Genomic DNA, 24408 nt, shown 5'->3' on the forward strand with positions numbered 1-24408 from the left:
AGCAATTTAGCAATGATCCATAATCCTGAAAGAAGCCTACGCTCCCTCTCTCTCCCTCCCTCCGAGACTGACAGGCTGCTCTCCGTGTTTTTGTCTGCAAAATTTCATCCCTTGGTTTCTGTAAACAGCCTGACATGGGAGAGGGGGGGAAAAAAGCAACTGTTTCTAAATCTTTTGTCTTGTTTCCACAAACAGCTGCGCTGCCTTCTCCAGCTCAGGGCTTCAGTCATTTGCTCACACGCTCTTGCTGAAGAGAGCAGCAGGTTTTCTTTCAGGCCCTAACCTAAATGGAATGTACATATGCAATGTATATAGAAGAACAGAGTGGTGCAGAACCTTCCGGCAGGGTCCCCTCCCTCCCCATGTAAACCCAGGCTTTGTTCATGGCTGAATCCAGCTTTCTTAACCGCAAGAAAGGTGCGTAGTGAAAAAGGACACAGAGGTAAGCAGGGGAGAAAAAGAGACAAGGCTATAGCTGCCGTGTATGCGTTGAGGCCAAGGCAGGGTGACGACGGGGAGGAGGTGCAGCCTGGCAGAAAGCTGGGTATAGGCAGAGTCAAGTGAGATGTATTAAGTTACGGTTTTCCCTATGTATTACATAGATGCCAGAGTGACAAGAAGTTTTAATTAAGCATGTCATAAAGTCAGCTATGCACAGCTGTATTATTCCTTAAAATTGTAAGAGGTGATGTCCTCTGGGGCACAGTAAAGTTTATGGACGCTCCACCATGGGAGGTGTGTAAGACAAGCTGGCTCAATGCTTGGAGCGACATAGGCATGGATGGCCTGATATCGGGGCAGGGAGGGAGCGAGTGACTTCCCAGGGTCTGGGCTAGGTCTGTCAGTCTCTGACACCATCCTCTGGACTATTTTCATCCTTCCCAGTCAGCACCCTGGTGGAACATGAGCAGTGTCAAGGGGCGGGTAGTTTAGTCTGCTTCTATGATTTATTCGCTATTAAATACCCTTAGTAATGATAGGCTCCCGAGGCTTGTTTGATAATTATGCCAATCAAGTCCAGAAGTAATTCTTGTGTAACTTGCTCTCTGTTTTTAAAAGACAGATAAAACTGTGTGCGTACACTTGCTAAAACCAGCCTGGGACCTGCATCTGTACCTGCTGAAACGCTCCCAGCTGCATAGTGTTTTGCCTGGATGTAGGAGGATCGTGGTGACCTTCCTGTTGACAAGCGGATAGTTACTGCACTATATGGAGTCAGAGTAGTTCGGGTGGAAGGGGGCCTCAGGAGGTCATTTAGCCCAACCTGTTGCTCAAGGTAGGGTCAGCCATGAGATTAAGATCAGGTCTCGAAAGCCTCCCAGGATGGCAACTGCATGGCCTCTCAGGGCAGTCTGTGCTGGTGGTTCATTATCTGCACAGTGGAGGTGTTTTCCCCGTGTTTCAGATTATGTCTACCATCTCCACCTCCTGCTGCCCACCTGAGCAAACAGCCTGACACCATTTTCTTCATGTGGCAGAGGAGAAGGGGGCATGCTGCTGTCAGGTCCCTCGTGGCTATCTTTTGTCCCATTGAGATTGCCCCAGTTTGCCCCTGCACTGGGGGCACCAGGCTGGACATGGTATCCAGATGTAGTCTCACAAGTATGGCTGGAGGTGGGTCATCACGTTCCTTGGTCTGCTGGCCCTGCTCCAGGGAGGCTGTTGGTCCAGCTGCTACCAGGGTCCTTGTTTCAGCCCACCACCCCCCAAGTTAAGGTGCTCATGGCCTTTCCCACTGAGCAGCTCCCAAGGTATTGTCACCAGGGCTCATCTATCTCAGGGGCAGAACTCAGCATTTGTCCTGGCTGCATTTCAGAAGGTCCCAGTTGGCCCATGCCTCCTGCCAGTCCAGGTCCCTCTGGGTGGCAGCCCTGCCCACAGGCACATCACCAGGTCCTCCAGTTTGGTGTCACCCATAAACTGGATGAGAGTGCACTCTGCCTTCTCCCCTGGGTCAGTGATAAAGATGTTAAACAAGACTCGTCCCAGGATAAGCCCCTGTGGTACCTCAGTTGTTACCAGCCTCCAGTTTATATTTATGTCCTGTAACATAAACCATCACTGAAGGCTGAGTGGATCCCGCTTCCAGTCCTCTGAGCTGATACAGATATTTTTTGATGTGCTGCAAACTAATCTTGAGGGATAGGTGAGGGCAATGTGAGCAATGCAGTGTTGGAGCTACCCTCTAGTGGTGGTTGTGCTGGTGGTCTGACAGCCCTGGAAATGGCTCTGGCTACACCCACAGTCCTTTCCAGAAACTGAGTGTAGCTGTGTTTGACTTGGGAAATAGGGAGTGTGTTTTAGTAGGCCCTTTAGAGGGACCATCCCACCTTACAACTCAAACCATCTTTGTGGGTAAACAGCGTACTCTGATGGATTGGGTGATGCTCCTCAAGGGCCCTTCCCCCCCTCAGGAATATCCCTGTGTTGACTAAGCTCTCCAGGATTTGAAGTTTATGCTGGAATCTGAAAGGCATGGTGTGCCTGTGTGTTCTGGGATGAGTCCTGACTCCCAGGGCTGTCCCTTGCTGTGATTCTGATGGATTGGTGCTTCCCAACACAGTCCACAGATGATGGCAGTCCTGGAGGCCCTAGTGAGAGGTCTGCAGAGCTGTACCACTTCTGTATGGGCTCTGGCTAAGCATCCAAGCAAATTCCAGCACTTAAAGATGCAGGAGAAATGCGGAGGTCCTGCAGTGAGGCCAGTAATGAGGGTGAGCCCAGATCTCCCTGGCTGGGAGCAGCGCAGGTGGGGTCTGGAGCTGCTTTCTGCCCACTGCATGGGATGGGGAGTGAGCAAGCAAGCAGGAGCTGCTGGTGCTTGTAGGTGTTAAGCTCTGCCCCTGATGGCTGGCTTTCACAGGTGGGAAGTCTGCAGCTGCCCAGCCCCAGGGCAGAGGAATGCCTTGAGTCTGGGGGTCATCTGTGTTAGATGTCTGCATCCCTTCTAGGTGTCTGTGCAAGTGGAGAGTAGTTGGAGGGGTGAGGGAAATAGCAACTATAACCTTTTACTCCCAGAATATAAGCCTGTCTCTGTTTACAGCCCTGCACTTAAGAAATGATTGGGGTCTGAGAGGTACAGAGGGACAAAAAAAGGTGCTGTATGCTCTCCATCTCCATTAACTAAGAGCTAAGGGTACTCTGCATGCTACAGTATATGGCAATAAAAAGTGGATACCTCCGCAAAAGGGTCAAGTGAGCAGATATGAGAAGGAGTCCATAAAGATGCCAAAGAAAGGGTTCAGCTAAGAGGAGGATGGAGCCCCATCACTTGATTAAAAACCTGTTTGTAAGACATGTGAAGGATGCAGTTCCTCCTCCTCACAGGAGGTATCTTGGTGTGTGGGAGAGCAACAGCACTGAGATGGGTCGAGCCCCGGTTGTGTAGCCGGTCAGTGGGTGCCCACTCGGGCTGAGGGGTTTGGCTCCTGCCTCTCTGCCTCTGCCCAGGGTTTTCTGGATGGAGATGTGAAAGCTGTTGCTTCCTGAAGCTCAGGCTTTGGCAGGTGAGTCTTAAGAGGCAGAAGAAGACAGGAGTTGTGTACATCAACTCAGCAGACAGCATCACTGTAGGTCTGTCTGCACTGCCGGCAGCTGCCCGCAACCACCTTCTAGAAGCGTCACCCTGAAGGCGAGAAGCAGGCACGCTCTCTGCTCGAGGTGCCAGCAAGTATCAAGTTTTGAGTTATATTTTTGTCTGATATTTATACTTGTCCATGAAGGACTCTGCTGAGACAATCATGCTCGGCCACAGGACACTACCAGGGGTGGTAAATTATCCCTGAGGCGGGCAGTTTGCAGGGGAGTTTTAAAATTCAGAAAGAGCCCAGCTCTCCAAATCCAAGTCCGTGGAAATGAATTTTTTTGGCATTTGTTTTTAATGTCCTGTGATGTGTGGGTGAAAAAGCCAGCAAGCTAGACTGGTAATTAATTTTCCTGACAGAAACACCAGACAATGAAATTACCCTGCCACAAAGCAGGGTTGCTAAAGTAAATACTCTGCCAGCAGCAGGCCTGAAAGCAGGACAGGGTCATATGTGAGATGCAAGCAAATGATGAGATGGCACTCCTTCCTCTGGGGACCTGCGGGCAGTGCCAGCACAGAGACCCTTGCGCCCTGGGTCCCCAGCACCAACAGCTCTTTGGTACACGTGGGCATGTTCAAGGTGGGCTCCAAGGTGATGGGAGCTGGACCCAGCGTTGAGCCAAGGAGCAGGTCATCCTCTGCTTCTCTCCTGGAGATACAGGCTCTTGGCAACGCTCTTCAGTCTCTCCCAGGCTGCTGGCAAGTGGTTTCTAAATCTTTGGTCTATGCTGGCGAGATTTGTGTGAGCTGTAGGGCAGGTTGTGCCTGCGCATACAGAAGGGGAGTGCCTTTCATTGGGAGACATCGAAAGCAGCTTGTGGGAGAGGAGGGATAGGAGGGTGAAGTTTTCTGTTTTCCCTCCATGTGTCTTGGACTGGAGGCTGGAATTACTGTGCTGAAGGTGTTGCAGATGCACAGCCAAAAAACTGGCAGAGAGCAGTAAATGGGGATGTTCCTGCACGTACCGAGGTGTCTGGCTTTGCACAATTTCAAGCAAGATCCCCACCACAATTGAAAGGTTTGGTGAGTCTGTCTTAAAACAAGCGGTATTATCAGTACAGAAGACACTTCCCTGTGCAGCCATGGAGAGATTTGCTGAAGACCTCAATGCTGTTCCGGGAGGACCTTCTGCCATGTGAATTGTCCTTCTGATTTATAATTGCACTACTCGGACGTGCACACTTTAATAGGGCATTTTTCCCTGTTACGTGGTGTTACCAGCTGCAGAATGGAGAAATCCCCCATAAGAGCTGGCTAAGAAATGGAAATGTTCTCTTTCCCTTTGGAAAAGAGAATTACACCATTCTTATTACTGAGCTAAATCTGAGTGCTTTTAGGAATAAAAGGGTCAATTGCGGAGTGGGTTGGATACCTGTTTTAGGACCAGAGTTATTTAATGTATTAATTATCTGTAAAAAGTGGTGGACCAGCAGTGAAGTGCTTAAGTGTGCAGATACCACAGACTTGCTTAGGTTAGACTGCAGAAGAGAGTGAGGAACATCTAAGGGACTTGATCTAGGTTACAGACAACATTATGCCAGATCAGTGCAGTACTGAAAGGCAGTAAACATTGGAAGAGGAAAAACGAACTATTTCTACATAATTCTATATCCTAAATTAACTGCAGCTCCTCTGGAGAAAGAACTGTGTATCTCAGAGGATCTCCCAGATAAAACATCTGTTGAAATGCCTCGTGTCACTCCAAAAGCAAACAAAATATTAGGCTCAGGGAAGACTGGAATGCGAAAGCATTCTGCAAATAGTGTAAAATAAGTCTGGGGAATATCCTCGCATTTAACAGTTTCTAGGTCTGTTCAGCCTGTCTCCAAGCAGACATGTCAGGAAGATGAGTTGTAGGGCCAGGCGGTGGAAGTGGATTCAAGCATCCATGGGATGGAACACTGAGAAGCCAGAAGCTGCTGCCAACAGGGGAGAATGGGGCAGAGATATAAAAATAGCTTGTGCCAGAAGAAAGGTGTTTCAAGCACTTCCATCTTCATCTCTAGGCCAATCCATGTGAACGTGAAGTGAGAGGTGACAAATTTAAACCTGATGAAGGAAAATCAGGCTTTAAACAACTGAGTTACGATGCTATTGAAAGCAGAAGGTTGCCTGTGGAACTCCGTGCCACAACGCGTGATTGAAGTCAAGATCTCACCTTGTCTTAAAAAATTGGCATGTTTATGTTAAGAAAGAGAGGAGTTCCACGTCTTAGATATAGGTCTATATGTAGAAGGATCTATGCATCCATAACTGAGCATACAGAACAATTTCTATCCAATAAAGGTTCAGAAGGCTTTTAATCAGTTGGCAAGTTGTTTCATTACAGAACGTGAAGTATCCTCCACCAAAATGCTTGGTGTTGGGCATTAGCAGAGTGGTAACAGGCAGGTAGACCGCCGCTCCTTCTGGGGTGACTCCAGCTCTCTTTCATGTGGCAAACAGGAGGTGTTCCACTTGCTGAAAATCTGGAAGCCTGTGTGGTGTCTGATACCTGTTGTTCTCTTGGTGCCTTAATGATGACTTAATTAAGTTAACAAGTTCTTTCTGACTTAGAGCCACTCCTCTCCCTGGAAAAACTGCAGTCATGATATGAAGGCAGGGCTGGGAGAAAGTTGCAGTGAACGCTGGCTGTGGTGTACGTAGGGCATCGTCATCTGTTTGGGGCTGAACGGGCAAAGATTGCAACTAATGTTTAGGCATGATTGAGTAATGCAAATACCAGCTTTCAAAAAGGTAAAATAGAACTATCTCACCACCTCCCCTCCCTACAGCAATAGGTCTGGTTTAATATCGCGAATAGCATTCCAGTTAGTTGCCTTTTATGTGTCTAAATGGTACAAATGTTGGCTTTGTGTTTTCCTTCCCAACAGTGGAGATTTAAAACTTCTTTTGTGTTTGAAAAAGAAAATCTCTCCCAAGTACTGTACTCCAGAAACTGGAGTTTTAAGGAAAACCCACTGGAGAGTTGAAGACTCATGAGAAAAAAATTAGAAATTTTGAAATCTCAAATTCTAGGTCATCCCTTCTTGTAGGGGTCTGGAGCTGTTGGCAGCGTAAGTGTGGGGAGAGAGGGGAGGAGGTGTGTGCTGCATGTGACAGCAGTGCAAGCGATTTTTATGAACAGGGAGGTTTCTACACAAAATCACATTGGGAATATCCCACCGTTAGTCCACCCCTCCGCTCCCTCCACTTGAGTTAGTGGGAGGGATTTGAAGTTGAGGCGATGCGATGTGTGGCTGAGCTCTCATTAGTGACCAGGGACATTTCGTTCACAATGTGGAAGGCAGACAGGGAGAGGCAGATGGCTTTGAATGCAGGATTTACATAGTAATGAGATTCAGGTCACCATAGCTGTCTTTTTCTCTCTGCATTTTGTCTAGGTGTTGAGTAGTGTGCAGGGATGATGGAATGGGGGGGAAAGGAGGAAAATTAACCCCTTGTTCCTAAGGGGAGATTGGTATTAGAATAAAAAGTTTGTCACAATAGGCTAAAGAACAGGGGGGGTATGAGAACAACAAGCGTAGGTGAAGCTAGAAGGGATGAAGGTAGCTGCTTTTTAAGTTTCTGGCAAGTTTTCTGTGGGAATGGCATAACGCGTCCTAGCCTTAAAATCCCAGGACTTCCTGTAATTTTTACGTTCTGCGTTGCTGGTTTGAGAACAGATACTTTTGGGCTTTTATCATTACCAGTCAACCCAAAATTGGGGAAGTTTGTGGATTGAAGATGGGGCATGGATTATTGCTACAGGGCCTTTGCTTGTTTCCTTGGAAAAAATTATCCGTTTTGCTTGGTTTCTTGGCTAAAGACTTGTCTTCACATGACTATGTAATGGCGTGATTAAAACCTAATATTTTCCACTGCAATTGGTAATCCTTAGTATGATCTCACTAGTCTTAGATCTTACCCTGATGACAGATGGGAAACTGGGGACCATGGGCCTTATTTCCAGCTCTGGATGGTGGTACTTGATGTACTCAATAGTCAATCCCAGGAATTCCCAAAATATGCATCATGGCCTGAGAAATCCTAAGGCTATTTTTAAGAGGACAAAAGTTTTAAAGAAATGCATGTTTCTTTCTTTTATCTGTCTTCTGCTTTTTTTACATAGTTAGAGGAGTATGGGAAAGTAATGTTTTCTTTCTGTTGTACATCATCTGACTCTAGAAGGTGGGGCTTTAGAAGAAAGTGTTGCAAGATCTGCAAGAAGGGCTGGAGAGAAGCCTTAGGTGATCCCTGTTTAAAAGAGGAAATACGGCACTTAACTGCATGTGGAAGTCTGGGCTGAGGTAGGGAAAGTAAGGAAGGTGTTTGTGCGGAGGTGGGCTTTGTATAAGGTTTTCAGTATTTGTAAGGTACTTTTGATTCTTCCACAAAGAAGTTGCTTTTGCAATGCAAAGCATTTGGGGTGCCAAGGGGAAGATTCATCTTGTCTCACCTTGGCCACTGGAGTTTAGGGAGCTTGTCTAGCCTCAATGAAGAAAGTCCCAAGACAGTGGGACAAATCCCTCTTGGGGGTGGGGGGGTGTCTCTCCATTGACTGCACGGTCTGCATGGTATCTGGCTAGGATTTGGCACCAGCTTCTACCTGGCTGAAAGGTGAAATCACCCTCACCGTAACGTCCTGTCAAGTCTGAGCTGAGACTGGTCATGTTATTTGGGTGTCTCCTCCATGCCCTGGCTGGGGATCCTCCTGGAGAGCTGAAGCAAAGCTTGTACCTTGTCCTCTCCTTCCTCAGCAGAGCTAACCCCGAAATTCACTGGGCAGAGGTGCCTCAGTGGGCATCTCCTGAAGCCGGCAGTAAACACATAGCAGGAGCGCCGCTGCATTTTGGCTGTTTGGGCTGGAAGGGAAGAGGAAATCTAATCAGGCGCCTGGGACAGACTGGGAAGTGAAGGCTTCTTGGCTATTTCCTCCTGAGGAAAAGGCTTAGGTCTAATAGATCTAATTACATTATTTCTCTGTTTTATGGTTACAACCATTTGTTTAAAAAGTCAGTAATCCTTTTATACCAGTCCTGTAATGATTATTTAATGTCTGGCTGTTTGTGAAGCCCGCCGAGCTGTGTGAACGGAGGATGCTTCACCGTAGGGAATCCACACGGTTCCTCCACAGGACGGCAAGCTGGGCCCGAGGACCTTGAGCGGGTGCCTTAATTGGGTGGCCTTGAATGCACAACGTTTGTTTTGTGCTTCATTTTCCCACCTGCCGAATGAAATAATGGTAATTCTCTCCTTTGCAAACTGCTGTGAAACGTAGGACTGTCTCTTGGCGAAATGCTGCCGGAGGTCTCTCCGGCAAGGATAAATATTCACTGACCCATGCTGGGTTATGCTAAGACATAACATAGACACTTTGCTGGTGGCCAGTGAGCCAGCCAGCCAGGCAGATCCACTCCCATTACTGATGTTTTCTAACCTCTTCCTTCGCAGAGCCCCTGAAATCATCCTCGGTTTACCGTTTTGTGAAGCAATCGATATGTGGTCGTTGGGATGTGTCATCGCAGAGCTGTTCTTGGGCTGGCCATTGTACCCGGGAGCTTCAGAGTATGATCAGGTCGGTACGGATATTGCCCTGGGTGCTGGTAAGAGCACGGGTGTTTTTTCCCTTCTCTTGTCACAGTGAACAGATGCCAACTTTTTCCGTTTTGCTAACAGGGGATATGTGATTCTTACACTTTCAAGTCAACTTTTTCATTATCCACCCTGGGGTATTTATTCTAGGTAACCAGTGTGCTGTTTGGTACGCTGGCTTTTAAGACCTGACTGCCTAAGTGAAGTCTCAATCAAGAGTCAACGCTGCTGTTGACTGGAGAGCTCTGTACGTGTCTCTCCTCACTGAGCAGAGCAGGCACCCTTTCTCTGCTGTAACAGCAAGTGTTGAATAAAGGTTTATTTGTTAGAAGAAACTGCATGAACTCGACTGCATTTCATAATCCCTTTTACGAGGGTGCGTATTAAAAGCAACGACAAGAAGGAGAACATTCACAGTGGTGTAGGTTTTCAGTTAATATAAGCTGTCGTCCTTCTCTTCCTATAGGCTTTTACGCTCCTTTTGTAGTCCTAAAACAGATAGCGCAGCGGCTGCTAGAGCCAGGGCTGCAGAATGCTTTCCATTCCCATAGTCGTCTTTGGGGTGATCTTAGCTGTTTACAAATGCAGCCTGTGAAGGGTCTTTTTCCTTTTAAAAAATAAAAAATAAAAAAAACCCCAACCAAACAAAAAAGAGCAGGATAATTAATAAGTTTTTCATATGTGAAAATGTTTCTTTGACTCTTCTTTTGCAAATAGTATTTTTTAGTCAGAGCTTAAAAGGTGAAATTTGGCAGGGGAAATAACAAGCAGTGAAGAGCAGTGCCATTAGTAACTCTAAAGGAAATCAGATGTAGCTGAAAAGCTTACAAGTGTTTGACAATCACATACCAAGCATAAGAGTAGATTTCTTTCTCCTCCCCTCAAAAGCCATAAAACACACAGCTGAAAAAGAAATCACCATGCATACCTGCCCAGCACAAAGCTTCCTCCGGTGAAGTACAGTGAGGGCTTCTGGGGAGCTGGAAAAGGGGCAGGGACTGATCCTGGCTCCTCACCACAGCCTGTGTCGCCCTGCAGCAGTGGCGCCAGGCTGCAGGCAGGATCCTGGTGCTTCTCAGGTGCATGGGCTTCAATGGACCTAAGGAGCTGCAGAGCCAAGCAAAGCACACTCTGTGAACTGGGTCTTGAGCGCTTGGAAGTCTTTGAAACCATGGCTGCTTTTTATGCCTTTACTTATTATTTTGTTTTACCTCTCTCTGTCTCTTCTCTCAAAAATGCTTTCCATTCTTCCCTAGAATTTTCTAGAGTAGATGATTATTTTAGTAGTTTTGCAGAGTTTGCAGCAATTTTGCAGAGTGAAACACTCAAGAGTCAGGAGATGCCAAATATAAGATTTCATATGGCACCCCAGGTGTGTGTGAGATCGGTCTCTAATTGTGTAATCACAGACCCTTTCTCCTTTGAATAAATAAATTACAAGTCTGGGATCCTGGAAACACATGTGTAGCATCTTTTAGCTGTGTGAGTGCCAGCGAGGTCATACTCATGGAAGTAACCCAAATAACAAATGAAGTCATGTAGGCAATAGAGATGAAGTACTTTAAATACCATGAGGGTGTCAGTTCATTTGAGTGTATATTTCGTCTGCGTTCAAAGATAGCCACTTCATAGTTCTCCGTTTTGAACTTCAAACTGCTCCTAGGAAAGGCTGTGTGCTTAGCTGGGGGAAAAAACAGCAAAAGTTAAGAGTGCAAATATCAAATTATTGAAATTACTTCCTGGAGAGGGGAGTGTGACATAAAAAGGTGCAAAGCAGTGAAATACCTTATTGAAATCTCTGTGTGGGTCTTCCTTTTTGGCCTCTGAAACCTAGGGACTTTCCTCTCTTTATCCGTAGGCTTTGTGGGAGCGTACCGTAAGGTTGAGTTTCCTGCCGTGTACGTGATAAATGGAGGGATGCCGTATGGGAATTCTCTTTCCTCTCATTCCTTGTGGTGTTTTGGGGGTTTTTTTTTTTTGTGAAGTCTGACTATGTGCTACATTTTCTTTCTTTGTTCTATTGTTTTAAGTGCCTCCTGCCCTCCTTCAAGGAAGACCTCCAGAGTTCTTCACAGGATGAACAGTGACCTCTCATCCTTCTCTTACAGATTCGCTATATTTCACAGACACAGGGCTTACCAGCAGAGTATTTGTTAAGTGCAGGGACAAAGACTACGAGGTTTTTCAACAGGGATACAGACTCACCGTATCCTTTGTGGAGGCTGAAGGTAGGAAGACATTTCCTTGTTTCTTTTACCTTGTAGTTGTTGGTTGGAAGTGAGGAGACATTAGGTCACCTCGGAGCCTGGGTCTCTGCTTTTTGCAGTGCAGCACAGACATTGGGGTGGGCATAGCCCGAGGTAAAACTGCCATCCCTGAAGTCTGCAGCGCTTAGCCTACCTGCTTGGCACTGCTTTGTGGGAAATTTAAGTCCGGAATTGACCTGGAAATCTCCTTCTAAGTAGTCGGTGAATTGATGTGTAGTTTAAATGAAACATGCCCTGGGCAGACTTTGCTCTAATATCTAATGCATTGGGGAAAAAAAAAAAAAGGCAAGCAAGCATTTTAATTCTGACAATCAAACCCACTAGTAATGCAAGTGAGCTCTGAGTCTCCTGTACCAGCGTGTTTGGCTGCATTTGTGCCCCAAGGAGAGAGGCCAGTGCGTTGCTGGCTGTCAGGATGAGATGCTGAGCCTCACGCTGGGGGGTGGGTGTAAGAGACCTTTGGGACTCCCACTGTAGTTGGAAGGATCCTCTGAAGTGAAAAAGAAGAGATAAATCGCCTTGTGACACAAATGCTGTCATGTAACCATAGCAGAGAGAGTGTAAATGTTATCTGGTCATGCAAGAGAGAGACAGTGGTCTCTGATGAGGGCAGGATAAGGCACAAGCTGGAAGTGGCACATAACCCACAGCTGATTGCAGGGCAGTTCTGGTCAATGCCTGTCTCCTGTTTTGAGCAGACGCCAGATGATCATGAGGCAGAGACGGGGATTAAGTCGAAGGAAGCAAGAAAGTATATTTTCAATTGTTTGGATGATATGGCACAGGTAAGAGCATTGGTGAGTAACCAGCAAGACTACCTCACGTGCTTTTGCGCAACGCTAGCAAAGGGGAACTACGTGATTTCTCTGTGTGTCCTATTCTTCTGCCAGCTCCTGAGAAATACTAGGGTTATGCCTACCAAATCAGCTCGTTATGTGCCGTTGTGTAGGGGAATCTGTGCACAGGGGCATGTGGGCTCAACATGCTGTAGTAAAGCAGCCATGGAAATGCCTGAGTCACATCTCTGAGTGTCAAAATCCTGTGTTTTCTCTTGTCTCTCCGGTGCTCCTCTGTGTGACCACTGGCAAGTCGCTTACTTCTCTGTGTCTTAATATTTCCATTTGTAAAATGGTGACATTGGAAATAATTACCAAGGCTGCAGAAGTGTGCTCTCTGTAAAATGTGACTACCTGGGGGAACAGGGAGTACTAATTCTCTATGTTGATTCCACATGGTTGTGAAAGTTAATTCCAGCATAACAACTCCTGCGACTGGAGTTCGCGCTAGCAAACAAGCTAGCGCACAAAACTGGCACAACATGAGCACAAACTGGAGTTTGTGCTAGCAAAGTCTAGACGTTGCAGCATTCGCAAGCAAACATGCAGAAACGGAGGACTGCATAAATGGATGAAATAACATAAAGGGTTTTTTGCCTGACACATGATACATGAATGGGATGTTTCCCATAAACCTACTGATGTTTTTTATTTGTTTTATATATCATTTCTTGCTCACAGGATGCATAGTTAACTATATGGTAGCGCAGTCCTTTATATGATAAATACACTGATTATCAGAGCTTGCCTGTTACCACATGGAAGCTGTTCATCTTCACTGGAGGGTGACTAAGTGTTTCATTAGCCATTGACCCAAACGAGCTGAACACTTTACAGTCTGTCTGGAGATCTGACATGCACAAGCCAGACGACTGGCCACCGCAGAGTCTGCCGTGTGACTTCAGCAACTACCCCTTTAGACAGGGAGGTTTGCAGGGCATGTGCTCCAACGAGGAGTAAACACAGTTTGCTGGAGACCTGACCATCTGCTCTTTCCCTTTAGCGCTCATCCTTGTCCTTTCTCCTTTAGGTGAACATGACAACAGATTTGGAAGGAAGTGATATGTTGGTGGAAAAGGCGGACCGGCGGGAGTTTATAGATCTGTTAAAGAAGATGTTGACGATAGATGCAGATAAGAGAATAACACCCATTGAAACTCTGAACCACCCTTTTGTCACCATGACGCACTTGCTCGATTTCCCTCACAGCACACAGTACGTGGCTTTCATTTCCCTTGGGTTTTGAACTGAGGGCTGAAGAGGAGAGCTGTTTGTGGTGGAGACCAAATGTATCTGAGGGGCATTATTAGGATGCTTAAGCCCTATGTTTTAATCTTTTTCTGGTTGAAAGAAAAGAGGATTGCCAATTCTTAAGGTTGCAAGAATTGTGTTGTAGGTGCTTGGCACTTAAAACACTGCAGAGTGTGCTACATTCATTATGTAAATATTCAATAATTACATATGTTTGCATTAAAATGCAGAAGAAATTATGCAATTAGTGCTGAAAGTATCAGTATATCTCAAAGTAATATAGTCCTGATTGTTACTGCAGTAATCAACCTTATCTGCAATGGGGAGCCAGCCCTTCCTCCCAGAACCTTCCCATCTTTCAGGGGTCAATTTGGGGCTGTTTGCTTTTTAAGGAAAGAGCTTTTTCTGCGAGCAGGCTGGTTTACAGGCACAGGCAATGGGAAAAGGAGTTAAGTTTTTGGCTTTGCTGTTGCCCGCCTGTGTAACCTTAAACACTACACTCTGACCTCAGCTGAGACATTTGTGGAATGGAGATGGGCTTCACTGCCCGATGGAGATGTGAAGAAGCGTCATGCCTTCAAGCCTGACTCCCCCTTCTCCGAAGGCTGCGTCACGGAGTGCAGCAGCCTGAAACGCAGTAAACCTGCGCGCAGCACGTTGCTCTTGTCCCCTGGGGAGTTCATGTAGGGCCAGGCTGCCCAGGTGCAAATGAAGACAGACATGTAGTGGGAGTTTTCCAAAGCCTTCAGGACACCTTGCTTTGAACATCATGCTCTACAGCACTTCGCTGTTCAAGGTGCTTTTGCAGGCTGTCCCTTCGCCTTGTCAGGAGAACAGCGTGACTGGCACACCACTGTACTTCATTGGGTGCCATGTGCATGGGTGTTTAAAGGCTATGAGGAGCTCAGGTACGAAAATAAAGGGGCCTGCTTAAAAAGCCGTAGAGTATGTTTGTGGGGGTACTGCAGAGCAACAGGTTACTGTGTGTCACTTCTCCTGCCTGTATATGTGCTTTTATCTGTGGTATTTCAAGTTCATTTAAGGTAGTTTTCCCTCTGTGAAGGAGCTGTAGCCGCCTTTTTGTTACATTTATCACAAGATAAGAGCAGCTGCTTACCAGAAGGTAGTGGGTGCACGATCTGTGTAGACCCAGACTTACCCTGCACAGACATCTTTGAGCATTGTTATCTATAAGTAGATAGTAAGTGACAAATGTAATGAAATCAAGATGGGAGATTGTTGTGCTAAAGAGAGAGAAAGTAAGTTTCATATAAAAATGTTCACAAATAAAAAAAGACAGTATTTTCTAACAGTGTTAGCATCATATACAAAAATTTTTTAATTTGCAACAGTCCTTCTTACTGTGTAACAACTCATTGTATAAGATGGGAGAGATTTGTGGCATAATGCATTGCCATCAGAAATCTTGCCACTAACACAGCAGACCATAATCACATCTTCATTTTGAAGTGCTCACTTGTGGCTGCTCAGGCAAAGCCCCAGAAAGGTTGAAAATATCATCGGGGGCCAATAGCAGTGAGAATTTTAGCTGAATAAAAAATTCAGCATCAGGTCTCTGAATACTAAATGCTGTGCCAGCCGGGTGCGTAACCCCACGCAGCCCCTCCGCGTTGGAAGCGGTGATTGGTAAAGAGAGCAATAAGCTGTGACCAGCATGGCAGGTTGATGGAAATTTTGTCTGTGATTGCCTGTGGTTTTGAGAATAGAAACTTCAAAGCCTTGAGAGATGCAGGGATTTGTAATCTCTCTACAAAGTAAATCAAGCAGCAAAGTGAGAATATTCCTTCCAGAAGCTACGTCTTCCATATCTCTGCTGTGGCGTGCTTCAGAGAGGCTGCAAGTTTGAGCAGCCCGATACGGGCTGTTCTGCTTACTTCCAAGCAAACAGCAAAGCAAGTTTAGTTCCCCATTTCACCTATTTAACTGCCTGGCTCTTGAATTGTTGGGTACTCCTCAATCCTTCTGTCCGTTTTGCTCTGTCCTTGCCTTATTATTTTTTTTCCCCTTTTTTTAAAGTAAAGACATAGAACATAGTATTACATTAGTGGAGATCATACCTTGTTATATAAAACCATTTGGTTTTACACACAGTTTACCATATACAGAATATGTATTCCTTCCAGTGCTTTCTGCTTTTTGGAGGGAGAATTCATACTTAACTGGAAAAATGCAATCCAATAGTCTTCTATATTTGTGTTTGATTTTTTTGAAATGTTCTGCAACTTACAGATATTTCATAGTTCTTTAAATGAATGCACATAATGCGCAGCTATGCACAGTGTCCTGAGCCTGTCTTGTCTGCAGGTGTTTATGGCACAGATCCAGTTATCAAGATATTACCTCTAAGAGAAGGAAGATGACCATGTGAGTAAGAGACAAGACAGGGATAAAAAGATCTAGGTCCTCTTCCTGACCAACCCTAGGGATCATATGAGCTTGTTCCTTTTGAAGGGAAATTTTGTTTCTTAAAAATTATGTGAGGATTCGTTTAGCTCCCTTACCTCTAACAGCTTAGATCATTACAAAAGAAATTATGCATACAGCTGATTTTTTACAGCTACAGCTGATTTTCACTGCTTGGATTTTCTATTTTTCTGGGTTGGGATAATGGAAATAAAATAAATGCCTTTATACTTTTTTGGGTTGTGTTTCAGACTCTGAGGTCACATTTGTAAAAATTATTATGGAAGAATTGTGGAAAACGTGTATTGGTTTTTAGACCTTGGAAAAACAAGATTTTATTAAAAATACAGTTTTGTGCAAGATCGCTATCTTGTTATCTCATAAACCCCTATATGGTTTGGTATCCCAATTATAAAAATGAAATACCGGCAGTTTCATGTATCAGACACCTAGAGTGCTCCAGCAATGCAGAGAGTATTTCATCTCCTTTACTGGGGATAGAAAATATGATACTTCTCAAAATTTCCATTGCTATGTCGATAGCATTTAAATGAAAGTCTGTGTAGAAAAAGAAGCTGTAATCTTTCCCCTAGAGATCCAATTCTCAGCCTGAGATAACCTCAGAACCTGATGCCCTCGGGACGTTGATGAATGTGATTTGGCATAACCTTTTGCGATATGAATGGTCCCGTTGACTGCAAGAGGACAGCTCATGTGCTTTAAGATAAGCATCTGCAGAAGCGTTTAGCCAGGCAGGTGCAATGTTTTAACCACTGGGCTGGACTCAGCTCTCAGTGAACTACTTTTTTAAAAGGAACAAGTGAGATTTTTCAGGGGTCTCAGTAACCAAGAACAGTAAAATTCTTCCTTGCAAAAGACTTGTAAAACTACCTTTAGGCTTACACTGAGGCAGAAAGCATGAGTTGTCTTTTCCTCTCAGGCTCAATCATCAGAAAAAAGCAGTATCTATCTATCTTGCTTGCTTGCTCTCAGTCTTTTAAAATAGCCACTTTGTATTTCTTGCCCTGCCACCTACAGAGCAACCAATTTGCTTGCTTTTTGTGACTTACATTGCAGTGCTCAGACCCACAGGGGCACCCAGGAGTGCCAGAGCAGCCGCTCTCATCTTGACACCCATTTGACCCTCTTCAGTACAGGGTTAATCTGACTCTCACTGGTTGAGAGACCTGCATAAAATAGCAAAGGGCTTTAAGAGCCTAGAAAGTGCCAAGCTTGCCGTAGAGACCTAATCCAGGGCCACTGTGGTGAACTGTTACCTAAGTTGGCTGGTCGGTTGATTTTCTGTCTCTTCCTTGTTCCCCTTTTCCTTACGCAGCGTCAAGTCCTGCTTCCAGAACATGGAGATTTGCAAGCGGCGGGTGAATATGTATGACACAGTGAACCAGAGCAAGACGCCATTCATCACCCATGTAGCCCCAAGTACATCAACCAACTTGACCATGACTTTTAACAACCAGCTGAACACAGTCCACAACCAGGTAAGGGTTTCGATTGGAAACAGCCAGTGCCTGAACCATTTACATCAGTAGGGTTTAGATGAAAAGCAAAGTGGCATCCCATTTAACATGCCTGCAAAAAGGTGGTACTCTTACACTCCTTCCTCCACTCTTCCTCATTCTCTTTTCTTCAGGCAAGTGATAATCTTGTGACAATTTGTGCGACAGTGAAATATTGCCCTCGTTGTGTATGTTGTTGTTGGGGGTGATAAAACCTTCTTGCTTGGAAAGTTGCTATGGGGAAAAGCTCATTAGTCCCTTAATGCAGCAAGCAGGACTGTACTCTCTGGGTCAGGCAGAAGCGTTTGTGATCTTAGAGCACTTCTTCAGATTGGTATTGAAGTGAAAAGAATGTAAACCATTCTGTAACAGACACAGCACTGTAACCAATCAACAGGAAAGAAGAGTTTAGTGGTAATGTTTATTCTTATCTCTCATTGGTTTTACTCCAGGTGCCACACTTGACGTGGTGACCCTGTACACATACCCCTGCTCCGAACACATTGCACTCCGTTGGTGGGCTCTGGCTTTGTAATCATGCTTTGGGCTCTTGTATTAGCTTCACATGCCTCAGTGTTAGGGGGTGCTGGGTTGACAAATTTTATGTGACTAGCAGGCTAAGTTGTTTACTGCAGTACTGTATATTACAAGAGTGAAAGGAAACTCTCCAGGGACAGCACTCTAGGAGACTGAAGCTCAAGAAATAGCTACTGTCTTCTAAGCCTTTTGGGAACAGGCTGCTCAAGATTCGCTCTAGAAATTGCAGGTGGTGTTGCGGAAATGGTGCTTGGAAAGCAAGGGAGCTGAAGAGTCTGTGTAGATGTGCAAAGTGTTCCTGTGTCACTCAGAAACCAAGACTTCATGACTCAGTTCTCGATACATATGATCACAGAAGGTCTTTTGGAACAATTCATTAAGCAGATGCAGACAGAGATAGGTCATGGCTTGGTGTGATAGGGTATTAGTTACAAACACTGTTTCCCTTTCTTGGCTGTTTCGGAGATGCTGACTAAATAAATGTGTGCTACATGTTCCCCTAGGCCCAGCTGCAGGGCAGAGACACTACTTGTACCACAATTGCTCATAGGAAATGCAGACTTGCTTTCGTTTCCTCACAACTCACCTGATGTTAAGATCAGTTGTTAGCTGGGGAGGTCCATGGTAATCCCTGAATTCTCGTAAGGGGTGTGTGTTGTGAGCAGAACTGGTGTCTCCAGTGTTTCTAGAAGAAGTGTTAGAAACATTTCCAGGAAGGGTGTTTTAATTTGAACGAGCCCTAAACCTTTTGTCGTTCTCTTCAATTTACCGCTCATCTTTGCTCTCTGCTGCTCCTTGTCTCTGTAAAATATCTGGTGTTTGCCTCCTTCCAGTTACAACTCCTGAGATTAGGAGTGTGGGAGCTGTCGTGATTGCTGCTCAGTGTGTTGTACAGGGGAACAGATTGTACTTCTCTGCCTTTGCAACAGAGAGGGGAGGAGGAGGAGGAGGAAGAAGAAATGTTTCACCATTGCATCCCTCGTGGCTGTGGTTGTGGCAGTGCAGCATGGGTACCCCTCCTGGGCCCAGTTGCAACCAGGGCAGTGCGAAATGCTGAGCCTGTTGCTTACTACAGCCTTGATCAAGGCCTCGTCCTGGCTTCATGGATGTACCATGAGAAAGCATTGTCTGATCTACCTCCAGCAGTGACTGTGGTGCGTTTGGGTGGAGGGGCAAGGTGGGCTCTGGTCTGGTAGAGCCTAGCTGCCTAGACATGAATGCTAAGGACGTATTTGTATAGAGAAGTGACAGAGCTGTTCAGGGGTTGTTTGTCTGTAACTGTTACAGACTCAGTCCAAATAAAAAACAAATCACAGTAAGATTTCTAGATGTTTTGCAGAACACTGGGCTGATTTTTGTGGCTTTGCAACATACCCTGCTGGAGTTTCTGCTCTGAGAGATTTTAAAGTCAAACCAAGGGAAGTTTGGACTTTGAAAGTATTATTATTACCAGCTGTTATGCCTTCTGATTCCTTCAAATTCAAAACGTAATTCAAGGGGCGTGTGCTGTCTTAGATACAAGGTAGAGGAAAGGCTGGAATGAGTCTCCCCTCTCAAGGTGAGGCTTCACAGGGCATGGAGGTGCTGAGTTTCTTTTACCTATGAAATGTGAGCAGCTTCTAGAGCTATGTGCATCATGAGACCAACATGATTTGGGCATAGTAGCATTTTCTAAACCTATCTTCTGTATGCTGCAAATCAGAGCCAGTTGGGTGATAAATGGGGATACAGTTCTGCTGTGAAGAACACACTATGTCTCCGAGCAGTATACAGAAGCGCTGCATGGCTGGAGGTCCCATGGCATGGTACAGCTGCAGTTACTCAGGCAGATTGTGCTCCTTTCCCCATCACTGCCCTTGCCTCTGCGCTCTTCAGTATCCTGTTCTACCCCTTGTTTGGTTTTGGTTTGCTGTTTGTTTTTTTTTTTTTTTTTTTTTCAACTTTATCTTACACTATTTTACTTTTTTATTTTATTTTTGGATTTTGCTTCTTCCAACGTACCCATCTCCCTCATTTTTTGTTTGTTTTTGTTTAATTCCCGTCATTCCTTTAGACCACCAACCTGGCTCCCACCTCCTCCAGTGCCACTATTTCCTTAGCCAACCCCGAGGTCTCCATACTAAATTACCAATCTGCACTCTACCAGCCCTCAGCGGCGTCCATGGCTGCGGTGGCCCAGCGGAGCATGCCCCTGCAGACAGGAACAGCGCAGATCTGTGCCCGGCCCGACCCCTTCCAGCAAGCTCTGATCGTCTGCCCACCAGGCTTCCAAGGTAAGTAACAGCTTCGCTGGGTCTTGGCCAGTCGCTGCTTGCTCCCCACTGCTGTTTCATCTAGCTCTTGTTGGAAACAAGGTTCCCTAGCGCAGAGCATATGGTAGAAAAATTGCTGGCCTAGTAATTAAGAGCAGTGAGGTTGTTGCAGATGGAAATGTTTGCAACAGCGGAGGATCTTGCAGCCACCTCCAACATCATGGGTTGGAGGTGGCTGGTCTAAAACAATAGGGCAGGCACTGAGAAGGGGCTGGGGGAGAATATGCAATATTTGTTGTCCTTTGCTCTGAACGGAAATTTTGAGCCTCTTCTGCCTCACTTTGGTAAACTTGAAAACTTTCCCCCTCAACAACGGTAAATCAGTACATGAATGAGTTCATTGCTTCTCAGGGATTCGTTTGTTAAAAGGGGGATGGACTCAGGAGGTTAATGCAGCAGAGTGTGTGGTGCTGCTGGAGATGAAGGTTTGCTACCATAGCAGATACTCGCGACCATTTATCAGTACAATTCTTTCAGCTCCAGCCCTGCTGCAAACAGATCTGCCTGTGTCTACGAGTGTCAGGTACCATTGTCAGACAACCTGGGTGATGATCAGATATAGCCACTTGTCCTTCTCTTGACTTTACATGCTGTAGCAATTTGGAAGAACTAGCCAGGTATCTGTAGGAAGTGGTCTAAATAGACCTTGGTTCAGCTGGTGCAACTTCTGCTCTTCATTTCTACAAGCCTGTCTCTGCAGCAGTCTCTAGGCACTTGTTAAATGTTCTGCAAGATTATCAAAGCTCTTTTGAACTAGGGGAGTTTAGCTAGACCTCTTCTACATAGTTAAAATGCATCTCAAGGGTTTGACTTCAGAGATGTGTTGCTAGAATATGCAAGCTAACATCTTCCGCTTGCTGTCTTCAGAAAGCTGTAAAGCAGCGGAGGTAGCACAGGCTGTGCCACGCACTAAGGTGGTGAAGAGGGAAGCTTCCTCTAGCTCAGTTAGGCTGATGTGTGGCTGAGTCAGCGATGGTTGGAGTTTGGGGTGTGCTAGATTACACAGTCAAATCAGACCCTTTTAAATATGAGTCCTGAGAAGCTGTGCAAAAGAGAATCACCTATTCCTGTCAAGGCTGAGGGAGTACAGAGTTCTGGCTTCCCGTCCCTCTGTCCCACTTCAGTCTAAAGAGAGCATTCTCACATAGCAATGGGTTTTGCCTGGCAAGGGAACCATTTTCTGTTGTCAAACCAGAGAATGTGGAGGAAGAGAAGCCATTCCCTCTACCTCTTCCTTTTCTCCCTGTACACATTGTATTGAGATGTTTCCCACAGATTCGAGGTACCTTAAAAATATGAACTCACTTAATCCCTTAATCCCTTAACATCTTTGTAAATGTCTTTTCTGCACCCTTATGCATGTATCATGTTTATCAACATTTGATGGACATCTTTGCGCTGGGGTAGAATATGTGGGTCTCTGAGAGCCCAATTTTTTGGAGGGACTGAAGACTGCAATTAAACTGAACATCAGCAAGTGCCTTTAGGCACTGGTGTGAAAACCAGACCCCCATTCCTAGCAATGCTGTTGATGGCTAATGCTGTGCTTTCTGTGCTGGTGGAACAGGGTTACAAGCCTCCCCTTCGAAGCATGCTGGGTATTCAGTTCGGATGGAGAATGCCGTTCCCATTGTCACTCAGGCTCCTGGCGCCCAGCCTCTTCAGATCCAGCCAGGACTCCTCGCACAGGTAAGGAGCTCTGAAGACACTGAGGTTGGCAGGTATTTTTTGTGTTGTTTAGCTCTTGGAGGCTGAGGAGAGTAGCTTTCCTTCTGTGATGCAGTTTGGAGACTTGGGCAGCCATATAAGGGTCTCCAGCTTTCTCTGAAATGCCCAAACCTCCCCTGGTTCATTGTTCAGCTCAAAGGCTATGTCAGAGTTACAAAAGTCTCTGGAAAGACGTTTGTTCCTTCTGCTTCTCCACTTGAATCAGTGGGAAGCCTCAGGGGAAGCTGTCAGGCCTCTGCTGAGGAGGAAACAGTAGTAACCTTCCTACATCCTCCTGAACTCACAGGATGGTGAGTTTACAGCCGGGAGTTGCACTGGTGAATTGCATGCTGCCGATAAATATCTTTCATGCTTTAAGTCTGCACCATTCTGTTTTCTGAGCTGCCCCTCTGTTCTTAAGTTATGAGAGAGATGTAGGGGGCAGAGACAAGAGCCCCACAGCCAAGGAGCTCTCCTTGTCAGCAGCACTTGTTGGCACAATTGTCCAAAATGCCCTCACAGGAAAAGCATGGTTCCTCCCAGGAAAAAAAAAACCAAACAGGAATGGGAACCACCAATCACATGCACATTCTCAAGGGGAGCCCCAGCTCCCCAAAAAGGAAGAGCAGTTCATTCCTCTGTGTGCTGGCTTCAGCAAATCTGCCCCTACCTGTTTTCAGCTGATGCCATGGCACCTCTGCCAGTATCAGGCATGTTTCTGGCAGGAAAAAAAAAAAAGCACCTTGTATACTTAGTATTAAGTTGTGCAGCCTGGAAAAGATGACCTACAAGTCAAAAATGTATGCCTCTGACTCAGGATTGGTTGATCTGCCACGCCTTCATTAATGCCAGCACGGTCATCCACAGTCAGGTACCAGCAGACTTCAGGGTTTGTGCCCGTGCATTGCATTGCTGGGGTAAGACTGTTGGTGCAATTGCCTTTCTTTGCCAGCTGCCAGTCACACTTATCTGGTGAAGGCAGATCAAAACACAACTTGCAGCCTGTGTGATTTCCGTTAGCTAATGTGCCCTGCCCCATCCCAATAGCCGAGTCTTTGTTAGAAGACTGTCTGAAACATTGAACCTATCTCTGTAACAGCCTATGTGGGCCACCTCTCTCTTTGGTAGGAAAGGAGAGCCTAAGAGGCAGGGGAAACAAAAACAATGGCAAAGCAAGAAGCAGTCTGGGCAGACGCGTGGTTGTGGGCACCTATTGCTTGTGCAAGAAGTCAGCCAAGGCAGTGGGTGAAGGTGACAGAGCTTTGCGCGCCCCTGCCATTCTGCCAGGCCTCCTGAGGTGTGCTGTTACACGGGCCTTGAGGAGGTGAAGGTCTGAAGCATCTGAAAGATCTCAGGACCTCCAACTCATTCTTTATTCTTGAGGTGGCCTTATTGGGGTCACCACGCAGTCTGTGGGAGGGAGGGAGCGTTCAGGAGTAGCTTTGCTACCAATTTCTGCCCCTGCTGCCCCTGCTACATGAACTCCCATTTCATGGGCTGCCCCTCTCATACTTTCTACTGACATTTTATTCACTGTCACTTCCACAAGAGAATTTAAGCTGTTTCTGAGAAACACTCCTGTCTTGCATAGATTTTTTAATTTTTGATTTAATAAAAGAGAGGCAGTCTGCCTGTTGATATATCTGTCTGTTTCACATGATGAGAAATGCTAGCTGCCGCTCTGATGGCAAGGCGCTCTGATTGATGCCGGTGGCATCTGGTGTCTGCGGGCCTCACTCGGTTCGGGCTGAGCAGCTGGTCTGATAAACAAATCTGTACCCAATTCCAGTTTCCTGAATGGAAAAACACAGCTTCTTTGTAATGCATTGTAGTCACATCTGATCTCTGAGTGACTGCGTGTCTCTCTCAGCAGAGAGCTATCCCTCTCGTGCACAGCTGCTTATCTAATGCTCTTCAGACCAGACCGTGCAATTGCTCCAACTACTAGAGGGACTGTCCCCAGCAGGCACCGTAGCGCCTCTGGAGCCCAATTCTGTCTTACATCCACCCTATTTGTCCCCCTGATCAGGCGTGATGCCGCTCCTTGTGCTCCCAGCACTGTGTGGTGCCATCGGGCTTTCTCCCCTGCCCAGCACGCAGCGCAGGTCTCTGTGCTTGCCCACATCGGTATGGCTGTGGCTGGCAAAGCCTTACTGCATCCCAGCGCAGCCAGCGTCCAGCTCTCCCTCTGTGTTTTGTACGAGACCAGCAGTCCTGGAGGAGTGACGTGGGAAGGAGCTCCAGGAGCTGGACAGACCCAGGGCAGAGGTAGTGCTGGATTTTGAGCATCATCTCTGGCAGCTGTATGTCTGCAACCTGTAGCGTAGAGCTAGACAAAACAAGCAGCCTGCAAGATGTAGAGCCAGTGGCCAAAGTAACTTATTTGTAACTTCTCTG

The 24408-nt window shown here is 46.2% G+C and overlaps 1 protein-coding gene across 10 annotated transcripts in view; it reads left to right on the plus strand.

Moving 5' to 3' along the window:
- Nucleotides 1–24408, plus strand: part of HIPK2 (homeodomain interacting protein kinase 2) — a 141683-nt gene that overhangs the window by 87426 nt on the left and 29849 nt on the right. For 3 of the 10 annotated variants that reach the window (XM_054814291.1, XM_054814320.1, XM_054814310.1), the window contains exons 3-10: nt 9020–9143; nt 11269–11388; nt 12126–12224; nt 13294–13478; nt 15840–15899; nt 17275–17437; nt 20046–20265; nt 21872–21993. In XM_054814291.1, coding sequence (XP_054670266.1) covers nt 9020–9143; nt 11269–11388; nt 12126–12224; nt 13294–13478; nt 15840–15899; nt 17275–17437; nt 20046–20265; nt 21872–21993 — 1093 coding nt within the window. The remainder of the gene's footprint in view (nt 1–9019; nt 9144–11268; nt 11389–12125; nt 12225–13293; nt 13479–15839; nt 15900–17274; nt 17438–20045; nt 20266–21871; nt 21994–24408) is intronic. The other 7 variants (XM_054814361.1, XM_054814367.1, XM_054814346.1 and 4 more) reach the window with 6 other exon arrangements.

This window comes from Grus americana, chromosome 1 (assembly GCF_028858705.1).
Source record: "Grus americana isolate bGruAme1 chromosome 1, bGruAme1.mat, whole genome shotgun sequence".
NCBI lineage: Eukaryota > Metazoa > Chordata > Aves > Gruiformes > Gruidae > Grus > Grus americana.